This window comes from Triticum dicoccoides, chromosome 5B, assembly GCF_002162155.2.
Source record: "Triticum dicoccoides isolate Atlit2015 ecotype Zavitan chromosome 5B, WEW_v2.0, whole genome shotgun sequence".
NCBI classification, from domain to species: domain Eukaryota; kingdom Viridiplantae; phylum Streptophyta; class Magnoliopsida; order Poales; family Poaceae; genus Triticum; species Triticum dicoccoides.
The window spans coordinates 319220098-319232536 of record NC_041389.1 but is presented as its reverse complement, the minus strand read 5'-3'; the positions used below and the strand labels follow the sequence as shown (position 1 = coordinate 319232536).

Genomic DNA, 12439 nt, shown 5'->3' with positions numbered 1-12439 from the left:
GCGCCCCGCCGCCGCCGGCGACCGGGACCCGCCGGCCCGCCGCCTCCGCACCGGCGCGGCCCGCGCGGGCCTCGAGGCGCTCGCGGGGGCCCTCGCCGCCGGCCCGCCGCCCGAGCCCGCCCGCGCCGGCGCGGTCCTCGCTGCCGCCCGCGCCGTCGTCTCCACCGTCCTCTCCTCCTCCGGTGAGCTCCCCCGATTCCCCGAACCCTTGGGCGGCTAGCGTTTCGGCCTTCTCCGAGTCGGCTGCCTGCTTTGCTTCTGTCGAGGGTTTTGGATTTGCTCAGTAGGCTGTGCGATCTCGCAGTGGTGAGCTTCGCGGGTGCGAGATGCGCTGCAGCTGCTCCCAGACTGCATTGGCTTGCGAATTATGATCCTCCGCTTGTTTAGTCCCTTTCCGGGAGCAGGATTCGCCTCGTTAGAGCAATGGTTGGATGACTTAGGGCCACGCTTTGGACTGGTCTGCTCAAATCATAGCGGGTTTTCTCCTGCCGATCGATCTAGAGCTTCCATGTTTCGTCGCTTTACACAGCTGGGAAACTTTCCAGCGGTAGTCTGCTGTTTTGCCTTCTCCTTTTTGCACGATCGTAGGGTACGAGTCTGATTTTTCTGCCTAGCTTAGTTTTGCCTTTTCCTTGTTGCTTGCATCATACTACTTCCTGTTTCATGCATCGAGCCTCACTTGCCTTGTTCTGTTTCAATTACCTTGTTTCTGTGTCATGAGAGGATTGCACGCTTGTTTGGGTTTATGTTTTTGTTTTAGCCTGGGTAGTACTATTTGTGCTGTGAGGTCATGCATGCTTACATCTGTGGGCTACCATGAATTGATTCATATACGAGCTACCATGAATTGATTCATACATGAGCTAATCGCAGATGCATGCATGTGCCAGGCTCGTATACTGACTTCATAGCCTAGTGATGTAGTATCGGATCTGCTTTTCTTATTTGCATTGCTCAGGCGCTTGGCGGGTAAAGGTGCTTCTTAGAGCAAACTGATTCTGATTGACTGAGAGGATGATTGACATTTGGCAGGGCAGCGCAAATAGGCTAGATATTGACTGTTCACTGATTTGGTAGAAATTTATGTTTTGTTATTTTTGGGCCCCATTTATTTTTCAAGCAAGGTTCTGTATTTGACCAAAGATTGGCAAGCTTATGCAAGAATCATCTGTGTCTAGTAACTTGTGGTATAAAGCCCGAATGTCTGTTTCCTAAACAACAGCAACAGCAACAAAGCCTTTTAGTCCCAAACAAGTTGGGTTAGGCTAGAGTTGAAACCCATAAGATCTCGAAACCAACTCATGGTTCTGGCACGTGGATAGCTAACTTCCATGCACCCCTGTCCATGGCTAGTTCTTTGGTGGTGTTCCAATCCTTCAGATCTCTCTTAACGGACTCGTCCCATGTCAGGTTTGGTTATTAGCATGCTTTAACTGTCCGCTGTGCACTGCCGCTTCTGGAGGCTTGCGATGTATATGTCCAAATCATCTCAGACGATGTTGGACAGGCTTTTCTTCGATCGATGCTACCCCAACTCTCTCACGTATAATCCTCATTCCAAACCTGATCCTTTCTTGTGTGGCCACATATCCATCTCAACATGCGCATCTCTGCCACACCTAACTGTTGGATATGTCGCCTTTTAGTTGGCCAACATTTAGTGCCATACAACATTGCCGGTCAATTGCCGTCCTATAGAACCTGCCTTTTAGCTTTTGTGGCACTCTCTTGTCATAGAGGTCGCCAGAAGCTTGGTGCCACTAAATCCATCCAGCTTTGATTCGATGGCTCACATATTCATTGATATCACCATCCTTCTGCAACATTACCCCAAATATCGAAAGGTGTCTTTCTGAGGTACCACCTGCCCGCCAAGGCTAACCTCCTCATGCCTAGTTGTACTGAAACCGCACCTCCTGTACTCAGTTTTAGTTCTACTAAGCCTAAATTAGCAAATTAGGTTAGTCTTGGTTAACAGTTGTAATTGTCTTGTTGTTACGTCTGTGAACACTACTTCCAATACCAGGTTTCATGTTTTTTGATTTCTTGAGGCTTCCACAAATGTGCAAATATTTGCTACTCCCTCCATCCCTTTATACAGGGCATAACCCCAAATTTCGTTTTTCCATAATTACTCATCCTAATTAGCTGTCCCATGCATGTCGCCATTAATATATTTCTCTCGCATGTTGTGCGTGGCCTCTCCCATCAATTTTCTGCATGCATCAACCAATTGTTAGCAGCCACGTTAAGTCTTAGCAACCGCATGCAGTGAGGAGGCGAGAGGATTAATGCATTAATGAGTTATGCATGCGAGAGTTTAACGGCGGCTAGCCAGCTATTTGTTGTGATCCTGTTGGCCAAAATCTACTCCCTGAAATTACTCCCAACTTCCATGCTTTTGCCTTGGTATGGGAGATTTGAAAATTAGGCCCTCTAAATACGGATGGAGGGAATAACAATTTCAGTCATACTGGACTTCCTATTCATTCATCCATCTCATCTGAAAACTTATGAAATGTGAAGACATCCCTGTAGATCTTAATTTACTTGCTTTTTGATGCACCTTTTTAGACTCTTCTTTGGTTCTGGATCAGCTTGTTGCTGATTTGATGTTTCGTAGTACCTTGTTTACTATATTGTTTTGTTCTTTGTTTGTGGAGTTTACTGTTGTACTTCAAGAGATAGGTGTGTATTATATACTTATTTCTCTCATATGGATGGATTCTGCTTTGATACATTTCATTACCCTTTTGAGCATCTTGGTGCCTGCCTTATGAATTTGATGCTGTCCAGTAAGTTGTGAGTGCTCTTGTAAGTTAGGAGTATGCTGCTGCTTCTGATGTTACTTTGCAATTATTGTTTCTTTACTTGTATTGTATTTGGAATTTACTTTTACTCCGACTAGGTTGTAAGGCGCCGGTTTAGCAGATCTTAGTGTGGCTTCAACTTATTTCTGATGCCAGTAGGGATTCGGGAGTAAATATGATTGTGGTTGTACTAATGTGTCTTGCAGTTCATGCACTGTTGTAATCGAATGTTGCTTTTCATTTACCTGATTTTGATTAATGCATTTTCTTTCTCCAATGTTATTCCTTCTTTTTACCATTCCCTCTGATTTTGCTTAAATATTTGATCGGCTTCTCACTTTGTCTAGCAAATATTTGATCTGCTTCTCACTTTGTTTTCTTTCTAATCTTGTTATCAGTGGAGCAAGTGGAGTCAACAGTTGTGGAGATTGCGGAGAGGTCTTTGGAGTTTTGTCTCTTGTATCTCGAAAAATCATCATATGCATGTGATGACTTTGGCTTACTGGTAAGTTCTTTCGTCTTGATTTTAATTGAAGGGGATGTTTATTCTGGCCACACAAAGTTCACCTTGCTGTGATCTTATTATTGTGAGATGGTGGCAGCATTTTGTATTGTGCAGAGTTGATTCAGTACTTTGTCAAATGTGCAGAGTTCCCTTAACTTGCACTTTCTTGGATTGTGTTATCGCGCATTCTCAGTAGCAACCATTTGTGTTCATTATGTTTCACATCTTTTCAGAATGAAGTTGCCCTTTTCATGGAATCTGTGCTGCTTAGCGGGTCTCCTAGCAAGGTTTACTCGTTGGAGCCCAGCAATATACATGACGTTATCGAGCAGTGGTCATCTGTCCCAGTCGAATCTGAGCGCATGAGCCCACAGGACAAATATTTCTGCTATTTAAAAGGTGAGTTTCAGATCTTGTCTGTGAAAATGCGGTTCAAGGTTCTATACGCTTTTGATGCTTCATTTGCTGATGTTTGTATATTCTTGACGATTGATTACCAGGCTTCAACTGCTCAAATAGTGGAGATGATCTGCAACGGTTTCGTTTGACCTTATCACCAGAGTGTTTACAGCAAAATTATGCTATTCCAGAGACCACTGAATCACTGCATGCTGCATCTCCTAGTGCCATGGTGTCAATAGCACAACATTTTGCAGTTGTGCATCTACACTGCATACCCCGCCTTCTAACATTGATTCAGAAGCTATGTCAATCTCCAGCTTTGGAAGTTATAGAAGATATCAATTTTAACATGAGATTGTCTTTTACCCAAAGAATCTTGAAGTTAGCCCATGGTCTCGCAATGGAATTCCCTTGTGACGTTTCTGATACCATGATGTTATGCTCAGTAGCAAGGTGTGCTAATAGTCTGCCGGTCTTGTTTGGGCTGAAGTTCAAGTTCTCTAACCATGACAGGGTATTTTCTGGAGATGGTGTTGGAATTATGTTGCTGCAAATACTTGAAGAATTCCTACAGCTGATTCAAATTGTCTTCTGCAATAGTGATATTTGTTGTACTGTACAAGTATGCATACTTGCTTCCCTTCTGGGCATATTTAGTACAAAGACATGGAGATATGGAAAATCTGGTTCTTGCTTAGTACCCCCATTAGCTTACTCTCCTCATACGGTGCAATATGTGCTAAAGCTTCTTGAAAGCACCAAAAGATGGACAAGTCGTGTTGACAGGGACAAATCTTGCAAAGATGTTCTAGATTCTTCATGCAATTCCGAGATTGATGGTTTGTCTTGTCGAGCTCGTTCTGTGGTGGTGCCATTGCTGAAGAAATACACATGTGAGGAGTATCTGAAATTTATCTTCCCTTCAGAAGAGCAATGGTTGGATGATTTGGTGCATCTCATCTTTTTCCTCCATGAAGAAGGAGTAAAATCAATGACTGCACCTGAGAAGCCGCAGATAAGTTGCACTAAACAAGCCGGTGTGTCAGAGGTGGAGTCTGTGGCCAGTCACGAGGAAGACGCACTATTTGGGAATCTCTTTGCTGAAGCCCGCTCTACTGGAGTAGCTGATAGTGTTGAACAGCCAACTTCTCTTGGGAGTGTTTCATCAAGCAGCCAGCATGGGCCTATTCAGCTAGCTGCTGATTTGATATGCTTTATGAAAACATGCATCTTCTCTCCTGAATGGTGCAATGCTACATATATGGATGCTTGCAGGAAGTTTCATACGGATCATTTGGAACAATTTATGTCAATACTTAAGTGCCAAGCTTGTCTTCCTGACGAAAGCAGTGCTGAAAACACATCATCTCACCATATGGAGACTAACCTACTGCACATCAACATGGCCTGTTTTGAATTTCTACAAATGTTCCTTGCTTCTGATGAGTGTCCTGCTTCTTTAAGAGAAGACCTTGTGGAGAAAGTGTTTAATGTTGAGAATGGGAAGTACACTTATAACAACTATACACTTGCTCTAGTTGCCCGTGCAATTATCTCTGGGACAAACTCGGCATATATTCTGGGAAGAAAAGTTTTTGTTCAATATGTTGGTTATCTTTTGGAGAAGGCAGATGACAAGTCATCCAGCTCATTGAATTTTAATGAGTTCTGTGAAACTCTGCCTTGTGCCTTTCATCTGGAAATTCTATTGGTGGCGTTTCATTCAACCACTGGGTCAGAAAAGTCTGATTTGGTTGGCATTGTGCTTTCTTCCTTAGAAAAAATGAAACATTATCCACCTGGGAAAAATGCACCTGGACTCACAAGATGGGCTTTAGTCCTTTCAAGACTTCTGCTCGTGCTGCGACATATTTTGTTATATCCGCAGACACGCCCAACATGGTTGTTTATGAGATTAAGATCCAGGATGCGGGATATCCAAGTGAAGGAAGAGCAGCCACGTTCCATGAATGATTGCTTGCCATCCTTTGCAACTGCTATTGTGGAGGGTTTACTCATGGACACTGTCAAGGAGTATGCTACAGCTAGTAGTCTGTTCTCGCAATTGATTGATGTGACTCCTGCTCATGCTGAGTTCTATTTTGATAAGTCCGCTGTTGGAGCTTTAGGCTTGAACTTGGCTGATTTAAGTGCATCCATTTCAGAAATACTTGGTAGTTGGAGGGATATGAAACCCGAACTGGCTGATGATCTCATCGTTGAAAGATATGTATTTCTGATTTGCTGGAGCACTCTTGCTGATATAGGTTATCATGGCAATGATACCCTCCTACAGAATGTTGATCTGTCCAAACCTGATTTTGTAAATGTCAATTTCTTCCTCACATTTGCTCTCAGTGTAAGTGATGATGCTTCGTCTCTTGTGGGTGCCAACCTGCCGTCTGTAGTATTTGGATTCCTGCAGTTGTTGAATTCTGAGATTCTCAATGCTTCAAGCATGCTGGAAACTTGGGATTTTTCCAGGAAAGGAGCATGGCTTTCTTTTATTCTCTCTCTCATCAATATTGGTGTTTGGAGGAACCAAGCAAGTGAAAAAACTGATGTGGACTCATACGGAAAGCAGGTGGTTTTTTATGGAGAGCAATCTGTTCTTGGAAAGAGTTTGGTGACATACATAAGTGAAAATAGTGGACATTGTTTAAATATTTTATCATCTCTTTTGGAGACCTATCTTCGTACTTTCAGGGAAGCATATCTCTCACTTGTTGATAGAGAAAGGCCTTCTAAGGATCATTGTTATCCTTCTTTGCTGCTTAAGCATTCTGCCTTTGACAAATCCAAGCATCATCTCCTTTTTGAGAAAATTGGTTCTGACATGGCAGTGCTGGAACGTATATGTGATCTTCCATCAAGGATAGATGGAGTTGCTACAAAGCTAGGTGAAGTACAGAAAAATTGTTTTCCCTTGAAGTGCCTGTTACATGGATTTCCATCAGATTACGCTTCTAGCAACAGTGCTCTCCTTTCTTGCATTCTCGTAATACATGACATCATACACACCTTTGATGGATACATAAAGATCATGCAACCAGGAGACAGAGATCAAGTTGATGTGAGTGTTATTTCCAAACTACTTGGAATGGTGATGACTGTTAGATCTGATCGAATATTCAAATCCATTTATGGACAATGTGATTCTATATTTATGAGTCTAATCAACTACAGGGATGATCTAGCTGGATACATTGACCTGTTTACCCTGAAGCAGTTAGAAGGGTTCCTGGCTGACATCAACTCAAAAGAAAGCATCGACCATGGGGCGGAAGAAATTCTGGTTTCTACCATTATTGATCTAGTGGAGGACATTCGTTCAAAAACAGATGTATTTAAATTCTTCCTTGGTGATGCAGAAGGTGCGCCTGAAGGAGCAAGCAGTCTCTTTGCTCCCGAGCATGCTGAAATATCAGTCTTTATTGATATGTTGGACAGATGCCAGTCTGAGCAGGTTAATTTAAAAATCCTTCACTTGTTCACGGATATTTTAGGTGCTGGCCTTTGTCCCGCCCTTAAGGTGGAGTTGCAAAATAAATTTGTTGGAATGGAGGTGTCCTCATTTTCATCTTGGTTAGAATTTAGAATTTTGGGTCATCCTTTGAAACCTGAAAGTGACAGTGGTACTACAGTGGGTTCAACAACCCTAAGAGAATCATCAGTGGATTTTCTTATGCGTCTTATCTGCCCTTCATCTGAGACATTGGCCAAAGAACTTCAACATCATCTCTTTGGTGCAATGCTACTGCTACTTGATAGAGCATTTTTGTCATGTGATCTCCAAACTGCCAAAGCATATTTCCATTTTCTTGTCCAGCTGTCGAGTGAGGAATCACATTTCAAACAGCTATTTGATAAGACACTGATGCTGATGGAGACGATGGTTGGTAATGAGGGTTTGCTTCATACTTTGAAGTTTCTGTTTACTTTTGTGGAGTCAGTGTTTGGCGAGGCTGGATTAAATAGGACTGCCCTTAAGAGGCTTTCATCTAAAAATTCTGGCAACGATTGTGGTTCAGGATCTCTCATACCAAAGCAGTTGAAGAATCCAGAGAACCTAGTTCTTCGCACCAATCAAGAAAGTAATTCTGCTGTTGATTGTGATGCTAGTTCTGGCGAGGAAGATGAAGATGATGGAACATCTGATGGGGAATTGGGGAGCATGGATAGAGATGATGAAGAGGATGGAAACAGTGAAAGGGCACTAGCATCCAAAGTGTGCACATTTACATCCAGTGGTAGTAATTTTATGGAACAGCATTGGTACTTCTGCTATACATGTGATTTGACTGTTTCCAAAGGTTGCTGTTCTGTATGTGCCAAGGTGTGCCATCGGGGTCACCGTGTTGTTTATTCCCGCTCAAGCCGTTTCTTCTGTGATTGTGGCGCTGGTGGTGTGAGAGGAAGCAACTGCCAGTGCTTGAAACCTCGGAAATTTACTGGAACATCCAGTGCACCAGCACCTGCCGATTGCAGCTTCCAGCCGTTGTTGCCTTACCACGATGATCTGGAACAGGTTGCAGATAGTGGCTCTGATTTTGAAGATGACATCTCAACTGATGCTGATACTTCCCTCAAGTTATCTGTGCCAAAAGGCTTTAGTGATGGGCTCCCTGTATTTCTGAAAAATCTTGATATTGAAGTTCGAATGCTTGAACTATGCAAGAAGTTGCTTCCAACAATACTCAGCCAGAGAGAGTTGAATCTTTTGAAAGATAGGAAAGTCTTGTTAGGAGGTGATATGCTGGTGTCACAAGCTTCTGATGTATTCCAACTAAAGAAAGCTTTCAAAAGCGGATCACTGGATCTGAAGATAAAGGCTGATTATCCGAATTCAAGGGAACTCAAGTCACATCTTGCTAATGGTTCTCTTACTAAATCATTGCTGACTGCCAGCAGTCGAGGCAAGCTTGCTGTTGGAGAAGGGGATAAAGTAGCTATATTCGATGTGGGACAAATCATTGGACAGCCTACTGCAGCCCCTATTACAGCGGACAAAACAAATGTGAAGCCACTCTCCAGAAACATTGTCCGCTTTGAAATTGTTCATCTGATCTTCAATCCATTACAGGATCATTACCTTGCTGTTGCTGGATTTGGGGATTGCCAAGTACTGACACTAAATAGTCGTGGTGAAGTAACCGATCGCCTTGCCATAGAACTTGCTCTGCAAGGAGCTTACATTCGTCGTGTGGAATGGGTTTCAGGTTCTCAGGTACAGCTCATGGTTGTAACAAACATGTTTGTGAAAATATATGATCTCTCGCAGGATAACATCAGCCCATTGCATTATTTTACTGTGGCTGATGATGTTATTGTTGATGCCACCCTTGTTCCCTCTTCAATGGGCAAATTGGTGCTACTTGTTCTTTCTGAAGGGGGTCTTCTGTATAGGCTCAATATTGTATTGGCAGGCGATGTTGGTGCCAAAACATTGACTGACACAGTCTTGGTTAAAGATGCAGTATCTATGCACAAGGGATTATCATTGTACTTCTCATCAACCTACAGGCTTATATTCGTGTCTCATCAAGATGGCACTACTTTCATGGGGCGCTTAGATTCTGATTCTTCATCAGTTACTGAGCTATCATATGTATGCGAAGAAGATCAAGATGGTAAATCCAAACCAGCTGGGCTTTACCGTTGGAGAGAGCTTATAGCTGGCAGTGGAACTCTTACCTGTCTATCAAAATTTAAATCAAATTCTCCTCTTGCTGTGTCTTTGGGTCCTCATGAGCTGTGTGCACAAAACATGAGATATGGTACTGGTTCAAATTCTCCAGTGGTGGGTGTTGCGGCATATAAGCCTTTATCCAAAGATAAAACACATTGTCTTCTTTTATATGATGATGGAAGCCTTCATATTTACTCGCATACACCTAGTGGAGGTGATAGTTCAGTGAGCCTTACTGCAGAACAAACAAAGAAGTTAGGCAGCAGTATCCTCACCAGTAGAGCTTATGCTGGCACCAAACCAGAATTTCCTCTTGACTTTTTTGAGAAGACAACTTGCATCACGTCTGATGTCAAATTTAGTAGTGATACAACCAAAAGTGGTGATTCTGAAAGCATCAAGCAGAGACTGACCTCAGATGATGGGTATTTAGAGAACCTGACATCTGCTGGCTTCAAGGTAGGAATTACTGACCTGTTAATCCAAGTGGTGACTACTGTGAATTTTTCACCCATGCTATTGCCCAACTGCTTATATTTTTCTGCTACCCTGTAACAGACGTTTCAGTTACTTATCTGCATTCTATTATTTGGCTGTAGGTATCTATTTCAAATCCAAATCCTGATCTTGTAATGGTTGGTTGTCGAATCCATGTGGGTAACACATCGGCTAGCAATATCCCGTCTGAAATCACGATGTTTCACAGAGTTGTTAAGCTTGATGAAGGCATGCGATCATGGTATGATATTCCATTTACTACTGCAGAATCACTTCTGGCTGATGAAGAATTCACAATTACAGTTGGCCGAACATTCGATGGTTCATCTATGCCTAGGGTAGATTCTATTGAAGTTTATGGTCGAGCTAAAGATGAGTTTGGGTGGAAAGAGAAAATGGATGCTGTACTTGATATGGAAGCCCATGTCATGGGTAGTACTGCCGGTGGGAAATCTGGAGAGAGACCCCAAACGATGCCAACTGCTCCTATGCAGGAGCAGATTTTGGCAGATGCTCTCAGGATCCTCTCAAGGATCTATCTGCTTTGCCAAACAAGCTGCTGCACTGACAAGGTTGATGCAGACATGGAACTTGATAATCTAAAATGCAGAGCTTTGTTGGAAACCATATTTCAAAGCGACAGGGAGCCTCTGCTGCATTCTGCTGCATGCCGTGTCCTTCAGGCTGTATTCCCAAAGAAGGAAGTGTACTATCATGTAAGTTTTGATTATCTTTATGCAAAATCCTAATATTACGGGCTTTCGTTCCCTCTTACTCTGCTGTTACTCTTTTGATTTTATTCTTAATCTTTGCACAGGTTAAGGACACTATGCGCCTTTTGGGAGTGATAAAGTCACTTCCAGCAATTACTTCAAGAATAGGAGTTGGAGGATCTGCATCTAGCTGGGTGATAAAAGAATTTATTGCCCAGATCCATACAGTCTCCAAAGTTGCTTTGCACAGGAAATTAAACTTCGCATCTTTTCTTGAGAATCATGGTAGGGATTCTTACTCTGCACTTAATTAATGCAGAGGACTCCTTCCGTGTCTGATGTTTGTGAATTCTTATTGCCCCAACTAGTGAAAAAAAAGAAGTTTATTTTCTTATCCATTCCAGTGCGTGACCATTTATTGCTTATAAGGATCAATATAACACATGAAAATTGGCATTGCTATACTTGTCACAAAAGGTTATTTTGGTAATATGATACTTATTTGCTAGTGTATATCAATAAACTTAGATCCTAAGTTGTACAAGGCTGCACCAAAAAAAAACGTCATTCTACTGTTGGGATTAGGTTATGCAACAAATTATAAAATTCTTACCTATTGTATGTTAACGTTCTCAAATAGCCACTGTGTTGTGTTGTGATTGTGATGCTAAAGTGTTTCTCTTCAAAAGCCTGATGCATAAAATAGTTGGTTACTTTTGATGCTAGTAGAAGTGATCTGTCGTGTTTAAAAGAAAGTGAAAGTGATCTGTAGTGTTCCAAAAGTTGATGGCAATAAATCGGAGATCCTTGTGATTAAAAAAAAGTAAAAGTAAATTTTAGTGTTCCAAAAGTTGATGGCAACAAATTGGAGATCCCTGTGATTACTGGGGTTTAAATAGGTAACTTGGTTAAAAAAATTGATGCCATTTTGATGGATTGTTTCTTTAAAGAGCATGCAAAAGCTTTGCACATCTTGTCATCAAGTTGAAAATCACATTCATAATATGAGATCATCCCCTCGAGGCAACAAGCCAAGGGGACGGAAATTCAATTAATATATACAACACACACCAGGGCTAGTCCTCCAGTGCCCAGCCTTGGCCATGAGGGCATGGCCAATGGGTAGCTTCAACCTAGTGCTCCGCAGGTCCATGTAGGCTCGGAGCTTGGTTCGGACTAAAAGCTACAGCCTCGTAGGAGATGGTGTAGCCTGCAGAAGAGCCGGCCTCTTGGGTGTAAAAGCTGAGAGAAAGCAATAAAGAAGAAGGTAGGCTGATGCATGCAAGGAGAGAGGTAGAGAGAGGAGAAAGAAAACAGCATGCATGTGAAGGCAGATGGGTCCCCTACAGAGAGTAGCCTGCGTTGGCTAGAATTTTTCACAAACGGTGGTTCTATTACTTTTTGATTAGATAAATAGCTGAGGCAGCATCAGGGTGATGCCTCCATTGTATATGCCCTCAGGTCCATCATTGGTCATTGCAGCAATAACCTTTTTGTTCCCATTGGCGGTCATATGATCCAGCTGAAACAACATAATTTGTGAAAACACGAAAGGAAAATCTCTCTTACAGTTGGGAGACTGGCTGGTTACTAGCGTCCCGGTGGGTTCCAGGATTTGTTCCTAAACCAGAAAAATATTCCTGTAACTACTATGTTCTTATGGTTGTTATGATATACTTAGGTACGTTACATAAACATTCTTGTGGCATGAAGTTGGCAATTTAGACTCAGACACTATGTATGTGAAGGAAGGGCCAGTTCGCTTCTGCTGTGTTGTGGTGTGGACCGCATACTCAAAAGTTGGTTATGGAGTATTTACCAA

General features: G+C 42.5%; 1 protein-coding gene across 1 annotated transcript in view; it reads left to right on the top strand.

Annotated features, from left to right (window-relative positions):
- Positions 1 to 49: 49 nt before the first annotated feature.
- Positions 50 to 12439, top strand: part of LOC119309460 (auxin transport protein BIG-like) — a gene marked incomplete at its 5' end in the record, with an annotated part of 22800 nt that continues 10410 nt past the window's right edge. The window contains 6 exons of the mRNA XM_037585458.1: positions 50 to 182; positions 3209 to 3315; positions 3549 to 3714; positions 3816 to 9865; positions 10006 to 10620; positions 10722 to 10902. Of these exons, the coding sequence (XP_037441355.1) occupies positions 50 to 182; positions 3209 to 3315; positions 3549 to 3714; positions 3816 to 9865; positions 10006 to 10620; positions 10722 to 10902 (7252 nt within the window). The remainder of the gene's footprint in view (positions 183 to 3208; positions 3316 to 3548; positions 3715 to 3815; positions 9866 to 10005; positions 10621 to 10721; positions 10903 to 12439) is intronic.